Below are 21,162 nucleotides of genomic sequence, written 5' to 3' on the forward strand. Positions count from 1 at the left end.
TAAAAATGCACGATGACATTACAGAACTGAATCTAAAGCCTCAGTAAGCTTTCCTTAGGGAATTGCATTCAAACCTTTTTTTATTTGAAATACCTCATTTTGTAGTAATCTGACTGCTGTTCTGATCAAAGGGAAAGAGGGTATCATTAGCATATGACTCCCTGGTTTGCTGGACAGTAATGGTGTAATGGTTCAGAAATCAAGACTGAAACGGTGATACAAATATTCACGATCTTGTGTTACGGATCTGGGAATTTGAAACATGATCCCCCCCCCTCCCCCCCCCAACCCCAAACCCCCTACCGCAGGTGCAGCCTGTTCAGCTCTCATTACTTTATTCAGGCTATAAATCGAATTTTTCACAATTAATTTCTCAATTAACACTATAAAGTGTGTTTATCATAAAATTATTATTCTATTTAAAGTTATAACAAGCTGTATATTTTGCAAAAGTGCACATTATACATATTTTAATATTGTATTATCTTTTCACAAAACTATTTTGGTCCAATCATGATTGAGTGATCACGTCTGCGCTAAAAGCTAGGCTAGATTCATTAGCTCAAGATGCATAATAATTCTCTTTAGTGTTCCAAATTGTTAATGGTTAATAAAACCCAGATTTTTTTTATCCACCCCCCCCTCCACAAAAAAAAAACCCAAAGTATAAACTGATCTGTGGATTTGGAGAATGATTACACCCCTACAGAGTAGCTGTAAGATCAAATTGCCAGTCCTTCTCAGCCTGGTACAGATTTGCATTCACTGGCACTTTGTGGGGATGTCAGATCCAGATTCAACAAAAGAGACATGCATAGAATAACCAGGAATATTAGTAAGGTGCTATTAAAAGTTGTGCAAGTTGTCAAAGTTGACACTGCAAACAAATATGGAACATAAATGGAGTGTGAGGGTCATGAATGGAAAACATGGGTGTGTTTTATGACGGAAAGATTCCATGCTGGATCAGACCTGCCCCCCTGGTCGAAGCCCATGTGGTACCCGAGGTAGCTTCACCACCCAATTTTATCTTGTCTCCATTCACTGGGGGGGGGGGGGGGGTGGGGGTGTCCTGGTGAGGTTTGTCAGAGGGGGGGCCGACTCTAGTTTGACTGGCAATGCTTGATAGGAATGGCAGTTAATAGGGACCTTGTCTGGTCTGTAAGACCACATGTCTCCATGAGGCTGGATCATTCCTACTTGACATTTGTTCACCTGTTGTTTGTTTAATTGCTTTATCTCATTTACTCTATATGGATGTTTGTTGTTCACCTGGTTTCAGAACAAACTCTCTTTTCGAAGGACTCATCCCCCATTTCCTTTCTCTTGCCCTGCTGTCTACCATCCAGGTAGAAATGATGTGTGGGCAGCCCAAAGAGACAGCTACTGGCGAGTATTCCTCCCCCGAGACATCGACCTCCCCCAGCTTGTCCACTCCCCTGCCCTCGAGTTGGCCAACAAATGAAACTGAGCCTTTCGTGTCCCAGCTCAGCACCCTCCTGAGGTGAGATCAGAGCTGATGTTGATTGGGGCACACACCTCTCTATTCCACGGTCTTCCTCTGCAGTAACAACAAAGAACAGGGCAATACTTGACACTGTGAGCTGGAGGTTATCGGCAGCAAAGGAGTTAGGATGCTCTGCGATTTGATTCAGATAGGGAAGAGATCTCAGTTTATGGTTAGAACAGCAGTTAATTATTTTGTGTTGATTGGTATCATATGTCTGCATACTCAGTCTCATGTCTAATGCTAAGCTAAGCTAAGTCAGCCAGGGTACATTGATACATGGAACAGCCCCCATGGGCCCAAGTTTGTGCTCTAATAGCTGCATTGTGACTCTGGGACCTACATGGTGATATCCCCCACCTTCAGACAGGTCTGTGACCCTGTGCTGCTGCTATAGCTAGCAGGGGTTTTGGGGGGTGGGCAGGAGGCTTAGCAGAGCTTACTTTCCACCACAATTGGGTATTGGGTCTTGTCAGCTCATTGGCTGGCCTATAATGACCTCAGACTTTCACTGCAGAAAGGTTTCCCTATCTGGTGCTGGTCGCCACTGAAGCAAGTAGTAATGCTAACAGCAGCTACAGTGAGACTGCAGGAGGAGTGGCTATACCGGGATGGGAGCAGCTGGTTCGGTGAAGCAGTAGTGGCACCCAACAGAAGGGGGAGGAGCAAATGAGCTACGAAGACCAGAATGCATAGGAAGCACTAGCATAACTGCCGTCATTTATTCAGGTTCTTATCCAGGTGTAAGACATGCTGTGATATGAATATCTATGATCCACATGATGTTTTTTCACTAAAGTACTTACAGCACATTTGACATCATTGTCACATGACTCCATTTCTTACGGTATGCAAACACGCTTCACTTGCATGTTCTCAGTTTTTTGTCTTGTTGCATACATGTTCTCTGTGTTTGCCAAGGTCATGATTTCAATGTTAACTGTGTTTTTGTTTCCCCCCTTGTCCTCCGTCTTCTCCTTCCTGTTCACTTTGACTCGCCTCCTCCACTGCCCTCACCATCTCCCTACCCTGCTTACTTCCAGCTCCCCCCCACCGTCCCCCAAGCGTCTCACCGTCCCCAGTTCCCTACCTCTGAAACCCTCCAAGAACGATAAACATAAAAATATGAAAAAGTTGTCTAGGTAAGCATGGATCCTCTTTGTCCCAATGCTCTCCCATCACCCATTCTCTGAAGGTGAGGTCATGCGTAGCAAATCTTGCTGTTTTTAATGATTTCTTTAAGGGGCACCTTTGTCTCTGCATTCTAACGTTAATTAAAAGCATGCAGTGTAAGCTTGTAACCTCCACATACACTCAGTGGTCATTTCATTAGGTCACCAGCTCGCTAAAGCAGCCACTTGCTCTTCCAGTCACATGGCAGCGGAGTCGTACATACAGCACACAGGCGGGGTGAAGAGTTACTGCGTGACTAAGCATTAGAATGGCGAAGATGGGTGATCTAAGCGATTCTGAATGTGCTGTGACTGTTGTTGCCAGACGTGCTGGTTCCAGCATCTCAGAAACAGTCGCTCCAATGGGATTTTGACACACTACTTAGTCTTGAGATGACAACGAATGGGCTGACGAACAAAAAGACCCAGTCAGGGGCAGTTGTGTTACTGAAAACACCTCATTAATGAGAGAGGTCAGAGGAGAACGGGTAGATTCATTAAAGCTCATTTTTAAGGCCTCAAGATCAAAAATAACAGCTCAGTACAACAGTAGTTTGCAGAAAAACTCATTTATCATGGAAGTGGCTCTGGATGCAAAAGTGAGTCCTGTATGGTCCAGCCCAGAGGTATCTAATGAAGTGGACCTCAAGTGTATATCTTCACAGTCTTTAAAAATCAGCTTGTTTTAAAACTGTCATAACCCTAAGCATCATCTTCATACTTTTCGCACTTTTGTTAACAAATTTGATCTAACTTTCTTTTCCTTGTCTTGCTCACCTCTTGGATCTCCAGCTGCAGGTCTGGCTCTCAGCCACCTTCTTAGTCAGGTGTCCATCCCAGATCAACTAGACTTTCTTTTAGCCAGGGATCCCTCTGACTGCCTCGGGTTGCTTTGTTGCAGGGATTTCAGCCGACGCGTCCAGCGCTACAAAACCATATTCAGCACCCTGCCTGAGGTGCTGTGTCAGGAAGTGGCTGCAGTTGATGCTTTTTCCTGCTGGAATGGCGCTGACGTGGTGGACAGGTAGGAGGATGGGCTGCCTAGTGCACCATATGAGGTTATGAGCAGTATATCTTCACTGGAAGCCACCTGGAAAGACTCAACTTTATAGAAGAACACAAGCTACAGTACATGCAGGATACTGACACACCAATGGAATGCATGAACTCCTGAATGTCTAACCAATAATTGTGCTTATGGTCTAGTGGATTGGACACCAATAGTGAAATGGTCTCTTGTGTTCCATCTATATGTGTGGCCATTTCACCACAATAACCTTCGGCTCTTAGAATTATGAGGCATTTGCCTCTGGATTAACGGGGGGAGACGTGTGCTGTAGATTCCCCGCTCTTTTGTGGGCGCTCTCAGACGTTAAAGTGATTTATCGGTGCATCTTGGGCTGGAAGATTCTGAAGTGAAATGTTGAGATGTAGAAGTGCATTCTTTGGGCTGATTTCTCAAGCTCATCATCCGTTTGTATGTGGGGGGGGGGGGTAGGGGGTGCTGGGAGGATTTGGCAGCCTTGTGTGAGTTCTGTTTGCACGGGACTGGAAGGAGGATCCTCATATATCCTGTATTTTACAAATATTAATACTTTAACTATGCATTGTATACTATTCCCTGTTGTTCTAGCTCTTGGTATTCGGTATTGATTAACAGTTGATCACATGGACAGGGCTAAATGTCGTGAAACCAGAGTTTTCTTTGGCTAAGGTGGAGACCAGGGAACAGTCTGCTAGCATGTGGCCTCAAGGCAATGGGGCAGTGGACTCCAGGGAATGTTTTTTGTTCTAATGTAATAAGAGGAGTCATGCCCTGGTCTTGGGATGATCCTGATTTCCAGGTGAACAAACCCTAGTAGAATATTAGACAGTTTGTGTTAGGCGACAGGGAATAATCATGAATTTTTGGTGAGTGCAGATTGGACCACAAATTTGAATGAGGGGAAGAGTGACAGGTCCTCATTAACTCTTAGTACGCCTGTTTGTATGCACACAGTGAAACCCTTTGGCTTGGTAGCTTGTGGTAAGCCTGTCTCTTAAAGGGTTAACATGCTGTAAAGGCTGTTTCCTTAAATGGGTTTGATCTGGGTTTTGGGTACAGTTTGAAAGCAAAAAGATTTACTGGGAGCCAAGAAAGGATTGGACAACAGGCTGATAGGATTGCTGTGGTTAATTGTGGGGCGGGGGGGGGGGGGGGGGCTGCCACATGCCACAGCCCACAGAAACTTCCCCATCCAAGGGAAATGGCTTGACCCTTCATGTTTCTGTGCCGATATGAAAAGTATTTCCAGGGTGTGAATGTTTCAGCCGTACTCCAAAGGGGAGGCCAGGCAGAACTGGGCCGTTCTGATCCTGCTCCCTATGTTTGGATAAACACTGTGACATCGTAAATTCATGTTTAGCAAAATACGATTAAAAAAATGTTCCTCATAGCAGGGCTTTTCAGTAAATACAGTAACAGAGGAATCAGAGTACACAAGTCCATTTATCTCTGCTTTGGCAGACGTGAACCCAGTGGGACTGTGGGATGGTGGGTCGTCAAAAATGAAGAGCATTTCGCCTTCGTGGTTTTCTATCCATAGTGTTACACACCTCTATGGCTAGCCTGTGTTCACAAAATGTGCCAAGAGAAAAATCTAGCACTTTATAGCAGAGGTCAATCCAGGCAATGCGTTTGTTTGTATATCTCCTTTTTAGCTAATATGTGTTTCCTTGCCTTGAGATTTTTGCTTATAGTTTAGCACATGTTTGTTTGAAACGGGTAGTGATTAGTTAAGCCGCAGAGACACATCATTTTAATTAGACCAACCCTGCGAATGTCGGCTTATATTTTATTGAGTTTGTGCCAGCAGACTCAGATCAAATTGGCCTAGTTTGTTCATGGCTTCACGCTTGTCTGCCATGGCAATGGGGAAGCTGTCACAGCTTCATATGTCTTGCAGGTTATGACAATCTGTTTGTATGTTGCACGGACATCTGGAATCTATTGTGCCGTCTTGGGAGGGTGGAGGTTCCTGCGGCAGGCGATGGAACCGCAGTTTTCTCTTTTCAGCTCCTAAACGCATTCCTAGGCGTGCATTTCCACACACACACACACACACACACACACACACACACACACACACACACACACACACACACACACACACACTCGCGCGGCTGGTTAACCATGAATACCCTCACTGTGGTAGGAGGTGTGATCAACTATTTACACATGGAGGCTCAGATCTTGCCTGTACTGATGAACCTGGTGGTGTGTAGCTTGGGGAGTCAAGGCTCTTTGCCTGTGTTTAGAAGGTCATAGGTTCAAATCCCATGGCTTGCATCGTAGGTGTGTCACCTTTGGGTGATGCCCTTAATCCTTGCTCTCTAAACCTACAGTTTCCTCATGTGTATGTTACTTTGGATGAGTCTGCTAAATAAATGTAAGGCTACCAACATGGTCTGTTTGAGGGCTTTTTGGCAGGTTGATGAGGAGAAGAGAAAGGGGGGCAGTGTTAGGATTCGCTGGCTTGTGAATTTGCCCGCTAGCAGACCTGAGTGGCCCCCAGAAACAGGCATGTTAAGCCTCTCCCTCACGCACACCTAAAGTCTACATTTAGTCTCTCACAGTGGATGCCAATAGTTTTATGCTCTATTGGATGTGGTCATTATCAGTATCGTTTTACTGATCTTGTAATATTCTTTCCGTTTTCCACAAATGATTGTACAGCTACAATTATTCTGGAGCCCGGCCGAGGAAGGGGCCAGGAGACGCCCTGGATGGGGTGCCAGTCTGCTGTGGAACCCCATCCAAACTGAGCACGCGAAGAGCCAGGGGTGGGTTCAAAACCCGAAACAAGAGTTGCGAGGCTGCACTTCTCCACACTGAGGCACCTGCAAATAGAATGACTGAAGGTGCCCATGTGAAAATAATGTACATAAACTACCTATTGTCACTTTGATTGTGTGGTTATGCAGTAGGAGTTCATTCAGTATTTGGGACTGGCCAATGCTCCGGTTTGGCTTGTAGAGAAACTGGGACTTAGGTATCCATCATGAGGCATCTGTAAACTGTAGGGTGACTGAATGCGAGTCGTGACGCGATCTGATTGAACAGAAACCTGCTGATGTTCCTATGGGCAGAGCTCCCCGCTTTCAGGATCCACAGAGAGCGAATGAGGCTCCTGCCCTGGTGTGCTGATCCTCTGCCTCCAGGAGGTGGGGTCCTGCTTTTTGGTTGCTCAGACAGTAGCCGTGTGTTTAGACAGACAGGCCAATATGTACAGTTAGGAACAGTATTCCACTCCAGGCCCTCCTCAAGGACCCTCCTGTTTCTCTGCCTGGGTCGTCTTGCGTGGGTATTCCAAGTTAAGGAATAAGGAAGTGCCCCCATTGTTTCTTGTTTGTTGCCCCCTCCCCCACCCGGATGGTGACCCCTGTGCGTGTCATTCTTCACATACATGTTGACCTTCAATCCCTCAGCCCCCTCCGCTCTCCCACATCCAAGCCTGACATGACTCCGTGGAATTCTGCTGTTACTGTTTTATCCGGCAGGGATTATGGGGGGGCACGCGGCGCCAGCAGGTGGGCAGGAGCCCAGCAGTGTTGGCGCAGGGGTCTGGGCTGGGGAGTTGGTAGTGTTCCGCTGGCTCTCTCCCCTTTCACTGGCCCCCCCAAGCTGCCTCCTGGCTGAAACAGTCTCCATGGTGTTGGAGCAGATGCCAACAAGGGGTAGTGTGAACAGTAGGAAAGAACAACGGTATGAAGCATAGCATAACCCACAGATAACCTTTCGGGGGCTGGCTGGCATGCGTGGGGGTTTTCACGGGACTTTTCAGGAGACCCTGAGGAAACAATGGAACGGCTGATGGATCGGACGGGTTTCGTAACTATGGGGAACTTACATGCAAATTTTGACAGCCTTGAAAATGAACTTGCAGATGATGGGTGGCCAGATTCGCCTGCAGGTCTTTGCCGTTTGGCTTTCGTCTCTCTGGAATGCAGTAACATCATCAGTGGTTATGCAAATCAGAAAGGGGAGGAGTCTGTAACATACAATCCTATTGGACAACCCGCTTTTTTGGCATGGCTCATTGGCAGAACATCGGTAGCAAGGTCTGGATATAACTATGACAGTGTGACAAGGCCTTTCGTTCTTGTCTTGTGTCCAATGTACTGTCAGGTCAGTTTCTGTCAGCTTCTCACATTGTTGGGCACTGCTGTATGGCTTTTATTAAAGACCCCAACCACTGCCAGGCTGACACACTCCTAGATGGTGCCAGGAAGTCCTGTCTTGCATCGTGTTTCACCGAATGCCGTAAGAAGTGCCAATAAAATCTAGCACGAAGGCTGGGAATAGATATGCACTCGGCCCTTTGTCTGGACAATGGCGGTTTATGCGTGTTTCAACCAAAGCTGTGGTTTTTCCTGCCTGCCGTGCTCCTGGAGGGCGGAAGGACTGGCTGTAAGTGATCTTCCTGCACGTGTTCCCTTGGCCTGCGGGGCTCATCCATGCCGCACCTCCACATTGATTGTGAGGCAAAGGATAATGGAAAGGTGACTATTACTATTTTTCTCAGTGGGTTTGGGGGAATGAGGGAGGGGAGGAAGAAGCAAGGTCTTTATTAGGGTATGGCGGTGAAGACAGGTTTAACAAAATAGCGACAGGGAAGGAGAACCAATGGATTTGGCTTTAGCGCCAAGGAAATTTAAAAGGAGTGAATTTAAGACGGGTGGTTGTGAGACACAGGGTTGGGAGTCGTGGGGCACGTGGTTTGGGGGCTCACATGCGCTCTACAGCTGTAATAAGGCCCGGGTGATGTAAGGATATGAATGGATGGACTGGTTACCTGACTTCATGCAGCCCCAGGAAGTGACCAATAGCATCCAGGTATAAGGTGAATGCTGTAGTGTTGGAGGTTCTCATCCTAATATCAGACAGATGTTGCATATTTGAGGGAGGAGCTTCAATGTGAAATGGGTGCAGTCATTGGATATAAAAGATTCCTGAGGACCTCTGCTATGTATGTGATGCCTTGTTCATTTAAAGCTGTAAGTCCCCATGCCTGCTCTCTCTCCACCGTATCCACCACATGGATTACAAAGCAGTCTAGTGCCAAACATAATTTTCATATTCTCCTTCCTGATTAGTGATGGACAGTTTGCCATGGCAATCCGGCAGCTGGATGGCCTGGGATTCAGGAGGATTCCTCTCTCCAATACATGCTTTGGGATACTTCCTTCATGTCTGCTGTATTTTGGCTTTTCTGCACTGGCTTTTAATTGGTTGGTTTTTTTTTCTTTTTTTGCACTGGTTGGTAACATTCTTACTCATTTGAGTGCCAATGCTTGTCTACTTATCATGATATTGGTGGATATTTACACACTGTCATGTAGCGACCATGTTAAGAAGACTCCAGTCAGTCAATTATTTTAGCCGCTGAGGTGATAGTCTTTTGACTATCCCTGCCGGCCCCTGGAGGATGGGCTTCCCCTTTGAGTCTGGTCCCTCTCAAGGTTTCTTCCTTCTAGGGAGTTTTTTCTTGCCACTGTCGCCTATGGCTTACTCACTGGGGGCTTTGGGTGAGGATACTGTAAAGCGCTTTGAGACAATGTAATGTTGTGATAATGCGCTATATAAAAATAAATTTGTTGTTGTTGTTGTGTAGATGGTCACATTGTTTTGTAGAAAGCTGTCAGCCCGGTGAGGCCTTGACTCCAGTGGAACTCCAGTTACAGTTTGTATCTCCATGTGGTGTGTGGTGTTTAATTCTGGCTCAACAACACCCCCTGCTGGATAGTATTTTTTGTCATTCTGTTATGGTTACTCCGAAAAAGCCGACAAGCTCTGTCGTATATAAATGTAGTCCCCAGTTTACAAATGAGTTTCATTCTGTAAGGCTGTCTTTAAGTAGAATTTCTAGTTAAGGAGGAAAATAATAATACAATGCATAATAATTATTATTATTATACAGTAATAATAAAAGTAACTACATGCGGTACTGAAACATTGCACTGAAGCGTCACAAAGCATTGCGTGCGTTCGTTATTATGAAACGTTACATGTAACCATATAATATGGTTTATGGTAGTCTGTACGTGAGTATGAATTTCCGTAAGTCGGACTTGTTTAATCTGTAGACTGACTGTACTTAAAGACTAAAAAGCCTTTTTTTCTGTTGTATGTGATATCTTTGCCCCAGAGCTGAACGCACAATGATCTGAGTCATTGTTTGCCTGTTATTGCAGAAAATTCAGATTCCATTAAAAACCATGAAACCCAGAACAGTTTTAAGTGACTGAAACAAGCCATTAATTAAACCAGTCAGAGTCATTAATTTTAATAGATGATCAATATTGTTTATTTTGCCGAGTCTGACTTCGCCTGCGTAACCATGTAACAGCCTCATGGTGGGAAACCAAATCAGAGAAAAACAAATGCAATAAGAAAAGTCATTTTAAATCGAGATGGAAAAATTGGGCATGGTAATGAGGAGCAGATCTGTAGCCATTTAACTGGGATGGCGTCAGTGTTCCCAGTCCTGGCCGTGGCTGCAGCGTGGATCCCAGTAGCGGAGCTCCTCAGGCTTGCCGATGCACTTGCCTCCTCCCTCATGGCTGTCAGCCGCTTGCTGACTTAATGGCCACTTTGGATATTTAATTTTCCCTTCTTGTTTTACCACGGTTTTCAAAAATATCCAAACAGCTTCAGGAAACTCCGCATTTATGTGTGTTGGCCCTAAGTTTTCTCATTCAAAGGAGTATTTAATGAGGCTTGTGCCCCCCGCACTCTCTGTTTGGTGGTCTTTGCCATCCAGGTGTCTAAAAGACAGATGTCCGGACAGCTGACTGTGTCAGTGGTGTGAGCCTGACAGGGAACATTAATAAATGTTTTAATGAGTCCCCTGCTCCTTCTCAGACTCCCAGAGGTCTCAGGTCTCTGTTCTCTTATTTCTTGAGACCAGACTATGTTCCGCTGGGGTTCCCCCTTCCAGTCAAGCCCAGAAACCAGAAGCCCCCCACCCCCCGCCCCTCCCATCTTGATAGCCTGTCCCTCAACCTGGAAATACAGTCTTTCTCCTCCTGCTTTTAATGAGAGATATATATGTGTAGAGGCTGAGCTTGCTGGCTTGTGTGGTCCGGCCCGGCTCTGCCCCAGGCTCGTTCATTCCAGCCACCCGGACCCATCCCGGTCCCATGCTTCTCGGCCTGCAGACTGAGCGCCCCACCCCAGCATCAGTCCTTATTTGCTGGCTTGTGTGGTCCGGCCCAGCTCGGCGCGAGGCTTGTTCAAGCGGCCCACCCAAGCGCCAGCACATATTTAACCCAACTCCAGTCCATTCTTCCATCATCCTCAGTTCCACTCATAGATCTATATAGTGACGTAGCCAGGTCATGGTGACTCAAGGCTGATTTTTGACCCCGGAACACGGGGAACAACTGGGAAGGAGCACACACACGCCTTGCCCTTGAAGACGTTTGGCTGGACTGTGGGGATACAGGGTAGTTACCCCCATGGTACCCAAGTAGAGACACTGTGATACATAGTAGGGTGTGGAAGATATGAAAGGAAAAATTACTGAAACCAGCATTAAGTAACATGTATTAAACTAAACTAAACTAAACTAAACTCATTCATGTTTTGATTTGGTCTAATATCGATGTGAACTGTAAATGAAGTGCAGTTTTTATAACTACCACTAGAGGGAGCATACAATTCACTTTTAAGTAGTCAAGCTTAAATGACTGCTGCCAAGTTCTCAGGCTAAATATCCTTCCAGTAATAATTGAACTAAAATCTTACTTGTATTGCCTGCAGTAGGTTTTATACAGTTACGTTCACCTATTTCTCCTAATGTCTTCTCATAGCTGGAACAGAGACAGAGATGACATTGTGGCTGAGAAACGTACGAAGCCTGTCACTTCTGACCTCTCACCTCTTTCTGTTGCCATGGGAACCATGGCAAGGCTCCACCGTTAGGTTAAAGTCTTCAGCATCGCCAAAGAGGCGTGTGCTGGAATAGGGAGGGTGCCCACGTTTCTTTGTGCGTGTGCAGCTTCTGATCCTTACCATGCTTCATGTCAACATCCCTGAACATCAGCTGGAGTGAGTGAGGCAGGTGTCCCACAGTGGTGATGGCAGTGCTACAGTTAAGGTTCAGTGCAATGTGTTCAGCAGCAAGCTCTCACGTTTGCGAATTGGGCTTGTGAATTAGCATAGCTGTTGTTAAGGAGCCTGGGCGGCTCCCGATCCGAGCGGCTCGCTAAACGATCTGTTAATCGCTACGGCGTAAGACAACACCTGTGTGACTGCCGGTGGCCCCGTCCCGCTGGTGCATGCACTGCGCCAGGTTTCTGCTGTCCCAGCTCTATTCAAACAGCAAATAAAAGAACACAATGGCGCATGCTTGACCTTGCAGTGGCGCCTTTCCAATGACCTCCCTCCTCAGAGGTCATTCGCCGGCTTTCGCGGGGGCTGGTTTCGGCTGCTCTGACTCCCCGATGGCAAACCGGACCTTAACCTATGGCCGAGGCGCACAAGCCCATCATGCAGTGGGAGGGCTTTCTCATTCCATCACAGTATCTGCGGTATAATAATCCCAAGCATCTAACTGCTGTATAATTGATCATTGAGGCCCTGTGACCTCTTTATCTGGCTCCTGTATCACATTTTCCCAACCTCTCCCTGTGCTGGAAAGCTTGTAATTGTAAAGGAAAGACAGCTTTGTATAGATTATTGAGAAAGTTTTATAGTTAGTGCAGCATGCAGCTTTTGATGTCGTATTGGGACATGAAGAAGCTCAGTTAAAACTCAGATCTATGGGAATTAAGCCAGCCTGCAGGCTCCTTGGTCTAGGTATGGCTGGGCCATATGGCAATATACTTTATCATAATAATTTTTGATAAGTTATCAGTCGATATCAAGAATTATCACAATATAAGTCATTACTTCTTGACTTCAAGACTCCTGTTTTGCTTAAAATTTCCTTAGGAATTTTAAAGAGATTCAGAACATGAAAAAAGATTGAATGAACTACAAACTGATATTTAATATTAATAAATAAGCCATAGAAAAATAAACTCTTTATTGTGGAGTGTAACACTACAAAGGGCTGACTAGTTTTTTTTTTCTCTACCTGCCTCGGGTTTGACATTGCTGGTAGCGTCACCACCCATCCAGTAATGAAAAGTAAAATGCTGTGTCCTATTTCGAACAGCACAGGACAGTGGTTTGTTCCATATTTCTTCAGATTGAAAATTGAAACCCTTTTAGCTGGTGTATGTGACTGTTTGCACTTGCATTGTCTATGTTCTACCGGTTAACGGTGTATCGGTTTTACAATGCACAAAGTACCACCACACCAACAATGTCTGTTGACCTTGTTTATTCACAATATCTCCTTTTTTTAAAGCTGCTGTGGCTGCTGAGCTGTCGCTTTCTTCACCAACAAACTGAAGTGTCCTCTGAGGCAGCATGCACCCCTTCCATTTTACCAAAACAGTAGCATGTGGCATCCTCTGCTGATTCAACTGATCTTGTAGTGTGTTGGTTGAAAAGTTGCCATATAATTGTTTGGAATTGTGTTCATTTCTGTGGTGTGATAGGCCGCTATGTGCTATCAAGCAATGATCCTTATCAACAGTTTATTGAAGTTTCTCATTTTCTTATTGGTTAAATTCTACATGATGATAATTCGATATATTGTTTATATTGCCCAGATTGATTTGAGGAGTAATGATTCTCGTTTTGGGTGCAAGATGTCCCCGGTTCAAATCTGGGAGATGCCCATGTGCAGTTGACTAATAGAGGGTGTTTTTATGTAGCCATTTAATTGGGATGGCGTCGGTGATCCCAGTCCTGGCCGTGGCTGCAGCGTGGATCCCAGTAGCGGAGCTCCTCAGGCTTGCCGATGCACTTGTCTCCTCCCTCACGGCTGTCAGTCACTTGCTGACTTAATGTCCACTTTCGATATTTAATTTTCCCTTCTTCTTTTACCACGGTTTTCGAAAATATCCAAACAGCTTCAGGAAACCCTGTTTTTGCATGTGTTATCCCTGAGTTTTCCCATTCACATATTTATTGTTTTTCTGCTGTGACTTCATGGTGCAACAATATTGCACCTGACTCCAGATCAGAAGGTTGTGCGCTGTTCACATCAAGTATATTATTTTAACTTCAAGGAAGATTTCAGAAAGATCTACAAGGGGCAAATTGGACAAAAGTCATACCCAGTAAGCAAAGACTTAGCCATGAGAAACTAACGTTATCTTGCCTTTAAAAATGTTCAGGTTGAACGCTAAGGATTAGGTTGAGTTTATAAATGTTCAACTTGTACACAAATTATTGTGTATTATTATGAAGCCAGAAGACGAGATGGCTGCAGGGTGAACGATCCCTTTCTTGTTCCTCTCTCTGTGTTTGGCTTCTTTCACAGTTGCCATGGAGGCATCATGTCTCCTTGGTGAGTTGGGAGCAAACCGCAGACAGAATTAGGATTCTCAGACACGCCCCCTAGGGTCTTGGAGGATCTGTGCTGGGTTAACCCCCCAGGCATGTTTTGTGAACAGCAAGGTATCTGAGACAGAGGGCTAAGGAGCAGCAAAGGTAAGATTCAGGCAGGACGGCCACGCCCAAGCCTGTGAACTGTGCTGTAGTACAATATGGCAAATGAGAGGCCATTGAACTGACGGTAACTATATCCCCCATATGACGGGTGAGTGATAGTCTGCATTAATCAAAAGAGGCCTTCAGGCTTTCTTTCGAACTGCGATTAATGTCGAGAAACTCAGAGGGTCATCCTTACACACAGGTTAATTTATTTAGGCTTCCTGTTTTTGCAGAACCAGGACAGGAAATTTAGGAAGAAAATGACAAGCCCGCTTGTATAGTTCTGAATTTCTCAATGTAGGTGAGTGCTGGTATCAGTGAGGTCACCTCCCCGTTCCTGTCACTGAGGGACTGCTTATGACAGATGGGCCTCAGTCTGTTGGGTGAGGGTGCAGGAACAGGTCAGCACACTTCTCATGATCTCAGCCCAGTCTTTGCTACCATTTATTGCCTGGGTAAGGATGGTCCTCCCACCACCTTGGGGCTCCCTTCTAATTTCTGGCATTACCTACTGCTAAAGCAGGGTGCCATGAAGAGTTGTGAGATCAGCAGGGTGGTTATTACAGCCTGGCCCACCTATGGTGGCCTTAGTGTTTCCTGTAAGATTTTCATTGGCACTCACTTGCCCTTAGTGAGTTGCAGGATTTTAGGGGATTTCAGCTGACCGAGGGATGTATCCAAAGGCACTGAGCTCTCTGTGGTTATTATAGCCTGTCAGACCCCTGGAGGAATGTAACCATACAACTGTGATGTTATGCTTGCGGTCAAACAACAGATGGAGACGTGGGACCTACGGCCTTCTGTTAGTGTACTGGAGGCATACTACAGAAAGCCCAATCGCACTCACACTGACACACACACATGCACACACACGCAGAGTTCATATATTCCTTCTTTGTGGGGACACAGGTCCGGTTATGTTGGGGAGCATGCACTGTTACAGTGCATTGCCACACACACACGGGGTCTAGTCCCACCCTCCAGAAATGGCCGTCTACATGCCACAGCCAGGTGTTATGTGGGCGTTCCCTTGACCTGGTCCAGATGTTCCTCAGCAATGAGGATCCTCCAAGCCAGGTCACTCTCAGGGAATCGCGCCACATGACTGTAGTGCCATAACTGACGCTCCCTCACAATGTAGGTAATGTGCCTCATTCGGGACTTCCTGAGCAAGCGCTCGTTCAACACAAAGGCAAACCAGCGGCACCCAAGGATTGACCAAAGAGACACCGAAGGGGTCCAGTCTTCATCTCAGCTCACTGGAAAGTGTCCACATCTCGCAGCCATACAGCAAAACAGGCAGCACCAGGACTGCAAAGACTTGGGTCTTCATCCTCTTACAAAGACGGGGAATCTCCATTTCTGTGGACCTAATCCTAATCCTAAGTAGTACAACTGTAACCTTCACCCAGCCCTAACCTTAACCATAAGTAACCAAACAAAACAGAAGACTGTTGGCATTTTTAGTTTTTTTTATAGCATTCACAGATTTCTATAAAATTGATCTTCGTCTTCTGGGGGGCGAAAAGGTGGTGACCACGACATCAAAATAACAGGTTTTTATCACATTGTGGGGATATTTGGTTCCCACAATGTAATACACACTTGATTACACACATACACACACTGATTGTATGGTTGCCTCCAGCCTGCACCACAGAATGTGGCTAATGTAACCTACAATGAAGAGTCTGTATTGCTATGTGACACTAGTTCCTAAATTAGCCCCATAACAGGAAGTCCCACTGCTCATGTTATGCCAGCTTCAGAGAGGAATGACAGTGGCTCTTTGCACCCCCCCCCCCCACCCCCCGTCCCCCACGACTTGCTGAACCACTTTGCTTCCATCTGTAAAAACCGTCATCGCTGTGTTTTTCCCACAAGGCCTTGGGCCAGTGTGAGTCATGGGAGCATCATTCCTCAGAAAATTGTGCATGAAAAAAGTTTCTCTTGTGCCAGACAAGGAGGATAGATTATAATTATATGCTGTGAACTTCTTTGGCAGTAAATAGCCACCTGTGAGAGGCTGACAACAGATTTATAGCATGAATTTGGCAGCTTTTAAGGGCACTGGAAGCTGGCAGGCTGGAGTATCAGGACCGGCGCATACTTAGAAGAACTAAAAGCAGATCTACGTTCATAAGCCATTCTGCTCTCCCTCATGCATCTAAAGAGTAAACCCAGCTTGATCCCCATCAGAGGCATCCAATTATTATTTTACTGCTTTTAATTTTACTATTTAATACAGTGATTACACATAAGGACTAAGACTGCAGGAAAGTGAATTAAAAGCAGTGACCTCCTGTCTAGGCTTCGTAGTCCAATATGCACTGAGAAAAAGAGGTAAGGATCATGCACTGAGACATTGCATTGCCACACCCACCACAGGGATGAGAACCCAAGTGCAGCTGGTGATATCTCAGCACCACACTAGACCAAGTGGAATGGAACAGTTTTTATTCCAGTGCCTGGATTGCCAATCCTGCCACCAAACCGCCAAATTTTCCTGGTAAATTGAGGACCTGCTTACAGGCCTGGATGTAGATTAACATCATACTCAGAATGAAGCAACGGCAGGTTAAGGGTGATGCTCATGGGCCCAGCCGACTAGGGTCACTCTTGGCATTTACAGGATTCAAACCAGCAACCTTCCGAGTACCAGCCCACATCTCTAGCCTCAGAACCACCACTTTGCACTGGTTTGTTATGCTTTCTAGGTTTTGATTATTCCACTGTTGTGGGTATTTTGTACCTCTATCACTGCATTTTTTGGACTTTCAGCAGTCCAGAGAAAATGTAATAAAGTCCACTTTAATAGTGCAACATAATACATACAGAAACGCTAGATAGGTTGCAATATTCTATCTAGTCCACAGCACGTCTTGAATAGACCAGCTAATACAGGGCTTAGATATACAGGGCAATTTCTATCACAAGTGAGTAGAGTTCGACAAAGTGTTCTTTGCTGCAAGGCTGCAGTTTTGGTGACCTGAGCTTGCGTGCTCTCTTGTTGTTTAGTGACTGTGCAGGAATGGGAGGCAGGACGTGTGCCAGAAAACGTGTGCTATTGAGATTCCCTGGCTGGCCAGACTTTGTGAGAGAAACATTGAGAAGGAATCTGTAAAGCCAGAATGAAGCTGCCTCAGACTGTAGGAGAGACATATCTTATCATGGTCGCGAAAAGATAAAAAGTGTGAGAGAACTGAAGCAGCCGTGACAGTGAGCGCTGCACTGTTTGGCCTTGTCTGTTTGTTTCATCCGTTATTTCAATATTTATTCTTGCGACTTCATCATATTCGTTTATTTATTCAAAGCATTTAGTTTTTTATGTTTTTTTTAATGAATCTTGTTGCTGATTCTTTGTGAGAAAACCGTGGCCTTTCATACAGCACAACCTCATCACGCTGGCCTGTTGCAACATGTCATGATGTTGGTTGTAAACAGACGTTTTTGCTGCATGAGTCTGTGAAAACTGGGTTCAGACTATTCTGGGTCACATAACAGCCACACAAGGCACCCATCAGGGCGGAATCTCTGGCTGCAGCACGACTCTCCCATTGACCTAATGTAGCTTCAGCCATCGAATAAAGAAAGGCAAAAAGGCTCTGTTACTGCATGGACAAAAAGAGGGTCCCTTCCAAGAGGTTTGTGGTTTAACAATAAGGCTTCCTCTCCCAGAATCGTTCACTCGAAGCAGGAGGCATCCTAGTCATGTTCTGAAACCATATTAATATGTCTGAGCTGGAGCAGGAAGCGACACACGTTTCTCAATCTCTGGGGTCTGTAGGCTAGGTCGTAGTCATTACCTTAATTTTTAGCTAGGTGCAGTAGCATGTAGCCAAAATAAACACACCCCTTTAAGACTGGAGCTTGCATCGCCCATAAAGGGCTTGTTAATTACAGCTGGCAACCGTGGAGAATAATGCAGGATAAGAGGCCACAGAAGTCAGTAGCACTGGACATCTGAAGGATTAGTCTTGTATGAATAATTGAAGCAGCACATGCATTGTTTGGAGTGGTTGTCTCGGAGCACAACTCTGGTTCTGCCTAAGGGCCAGCAATATGACATCAACAATGAGACGATCATTTTAATTAATAGTTTGGCTCTGTGTCTGTGGCCCTCCTGCTTGTTAAACACATTCTTTCCCACCCCTGCGCAATGCTTAGCAGATGCATAGCCAGCATTAATACTCCATGCACCGGCCTGTGTCCCTGCCTGAGCATAATGGATAATGGGTTAGCTAATGTAGCTAGCCACGTCAGTTGGTATGGAAACAATGGTTAAGTTAGCTTTGGATGGGCTTGTTTCTTGAACAGCTGGTTGTCAGTGATGGTTCAGGTTGGAGAAATGAGCTTAGTTTGTTAGAAAAACACTGTCTACCAAGACTTGTACCTCCCTGCCCAAGGCCCAGTGGGAGACCCAAGCTCTGGTCCTCCTTCCCAGCCAAGCTGGAAGTGACCAGTTCTTCACCAAGCTCTGATACGATGTACTCAGATAACCATGCACAGGGTCTTCCTGATGTTTGGACAAGGGCCGTGCGTTGTCCCTTCCAACCCAAGAGAACACTCCTCGCAAAGGTCTGTCATGATTTTCTGTGTGAATAATAACGTTATCCATGTGATTTCACAGAGTTATTTTCATATGTATGATTTATTTTCATTTTTTAAGGAAGAACATATAGAATGTTCTGGTGCCTGAGGAAGAAGTAAATACTGCCTCACTCTCCAATTAGATAACAGTGGATAAAAAAAATCACTCTTAAAAGTTAGTACACTATTTTACCCTGTTGAAAAATCTTAGTCAGTGGGGTTTAACAGTATATTTATTTATTTATAAAACACCTTTATCCAACAAAACATGCAAGGAAGGAGCAGAGATGAAATCATCCAGGAGAAATTGGGGTTAAGGACCTTGCTCAAGGGCCCAATGGTGATATGTCTACTCTGCCGGTGATGCAATTTACACAAACAACTCTCCAGACATGGGAAAAGATTCCCACCGAACTACATACTACCAAAATTAACCATTATTAAAAGACAAATTTAAGCTAGGTGGTGTGCTAATTCAGAAAATGGCAGGAACAAGCTTTAAGACATGCTGTTTCATCACTAATACCTTGTTCCTCCCCGCTACATGCAGCTCCTTCAGCGCGCTTCACTGTGGAGCCAATGTCTTCTGGCAACCTTCACAGCATAACCTTTTTATGAGTCATTCGTGTCAGTAGACAGTTGAAACATTATTGATCACTTCTCTCAACAAGACAGACTGACTTTAGACATATGTTCCAAAGACTTGCCTGATTTGCTGTTGAAGTTGAATACAGCTACATCACCGACAAGTTCTCATGGCTGGAAATGTTTGCCGTGATAGAGATGTGTTCCTGCCATCCTGCTTCAACATAGACTTCTGTGAGCACAAATGTACATTTTGAGTACAATGACTAGATTCAAGGTCATTCAAATCTTGTTTCCCAGAGCAGTGTTTCTCGAACTGGTCCTTGGGGAGCCTCTTGGAGCAATAATGAGGGAGCAAAAATGTGTCTGGGGGCTCAGAATGACCGAGCTGAGAAACACTGTCCAAGAATACACATGTAGATCTAAAACATTTAAGCTCTTAATATGGAGCCTTTTTAGTTTTTATACCATTTATCTTTTAAAATGTAGTAGCCTCACACCACTAGTGCCGTGGGTTTGATTTCTCTCCCAGGCTCTGTGAGTTTGAATTTGACATGTTCTGATTGTGTTTGGAATGGTGTGTGAGTGTCCCCTGCAATGGGTTGGCACCCTATCCTGAGTTGGCTCTGAATCCCCCGCGACCCCGAATAGGACAAGTCGTTACAGAAAATGGATAGATGGATGGATGGATGATTGTTTTTATGTGGGGCTCATTCCACAGCTCAAAATCATTCAGCTTGACAAACTGTCCCCCACTCTGTACCCTACAATGGTCCGGCCACTCGTTCAGGGTGTCCCCCACACTATACCCTGCGATGGTCTGCCCCCCATCCGAGGTGTCCCCCATGCTGTACCCTGAGAAGGTCCGGCCACTCGTTCAGGATGTCCCCCACACTATACCCTGTGATGGTCTGCCCCCCATCCAAGGTGTCCCCCATGCTGTACCCTGAGAAGGTCCGGCCACTCGTTCAGGGTGTCCCCCACACTATACCCTGCGATGGTCTGCCCCCCATCCAAGGTGTCCCCCATGCTGTACCCTGAGAAGGTCCGGCCACTCGTTCAGGGTGTCCCCCACACTATACCCTGCGATGGTGTGCCCCCCCCCATCCGAGGTGTCCACTGTGTTGTACCCAGGACGGTCTGGCCCCCTGTCTGGGGTGTTGCTGAATGTGGTTATTAGCTAGATGCTACATTCGCCAGGCGTCCAGAGAATTGAAGCCGACCACTGGTGGATTTCTCAGAGGCCCTCCCTCTTTTTCACGTCCCTGTGGAGCTGGCCTGTAATTGGACGTGGCGAGTCAGCATGAACTTGTGTGTTTCCCACGTGGGAAAAAGACTCCTTAGCGTAATGTCTTCGGCAGAACTGACAAGGGGCAGATTTATGCCGCTGCGTGGGCTGGAAGGACCTAAAAGAGCCTTTTGGTGAAATTCCAGTGCTTTGAATGGAGGGCCCAGAAAGCCCATTAGGTCACTGAGCAGCACTGAACTGGAGAAAGTCTCTCATTATGTCTGAAATGCAGGAACGGCCCATCTGGCACCTCTTCACTTAAGTCTGGCGATTTCTGCTCCGAGTCGCCGGCTGTTAATGCTCTAAGCAGGCGTTAGAGGCTGCAATGGAGCCTTCTTTCGAGTTCTAGTGAAACGTTCCTGTTTTTCCATGTATCTTCCACTGTCTTCCAGCCGAAGCACTCACTAGCTGCGTGCAATAAAACACA

General features: G+C 45.8%; 1 protein-coding gene across 2 annotated transcripts in view; it reads left to right on the forward strand.

Annotated features, from left to right (window-relative positions):
- Positions 1-21,162, forward strand: part of LOC125716647 (glypican-5-like) — a 101,932-nt gene that overhangs the window by 39,310 nt on the left and 41,460 nt on the right. The window contains exons 4-6 of one of the 2 annotated variants that reach the window (XM_048989204.1): positions 1,350-1,504; positions 2,551-2,649; positions 3,581-3,703. In XM_048989204.1, the coding sequence (XP_048845161.1) occupies positions 1,350-1,504; positions 2,551-2,649; positions 3,581-3,703 (377 nt within the window). The remainder of the gene's footprint in view (positions 1-1,349; positions 1,505-2,550; positions 2,650-3,580; positions 3,704-21,162) is intronic. The other variant, XM_048989205.1, reaches the window with a different exon arrangement.

The sequence above is a fragment of the Brienomyrus brachyistius genome, chromosome 21, assembly GCF_023856365.1.
Source record: "Brienomyrus brachyistius isolate T26 chromosome 21, BBRACH_0.4, whole genome shotgun sequence".
Lineage (NCBI taxonomy): Eukaryota > Metazoa > Chordata > Actinopteri > Osteoglossiformes > Mormyridae > Brienomyrus > Brienomyrus brachyistius.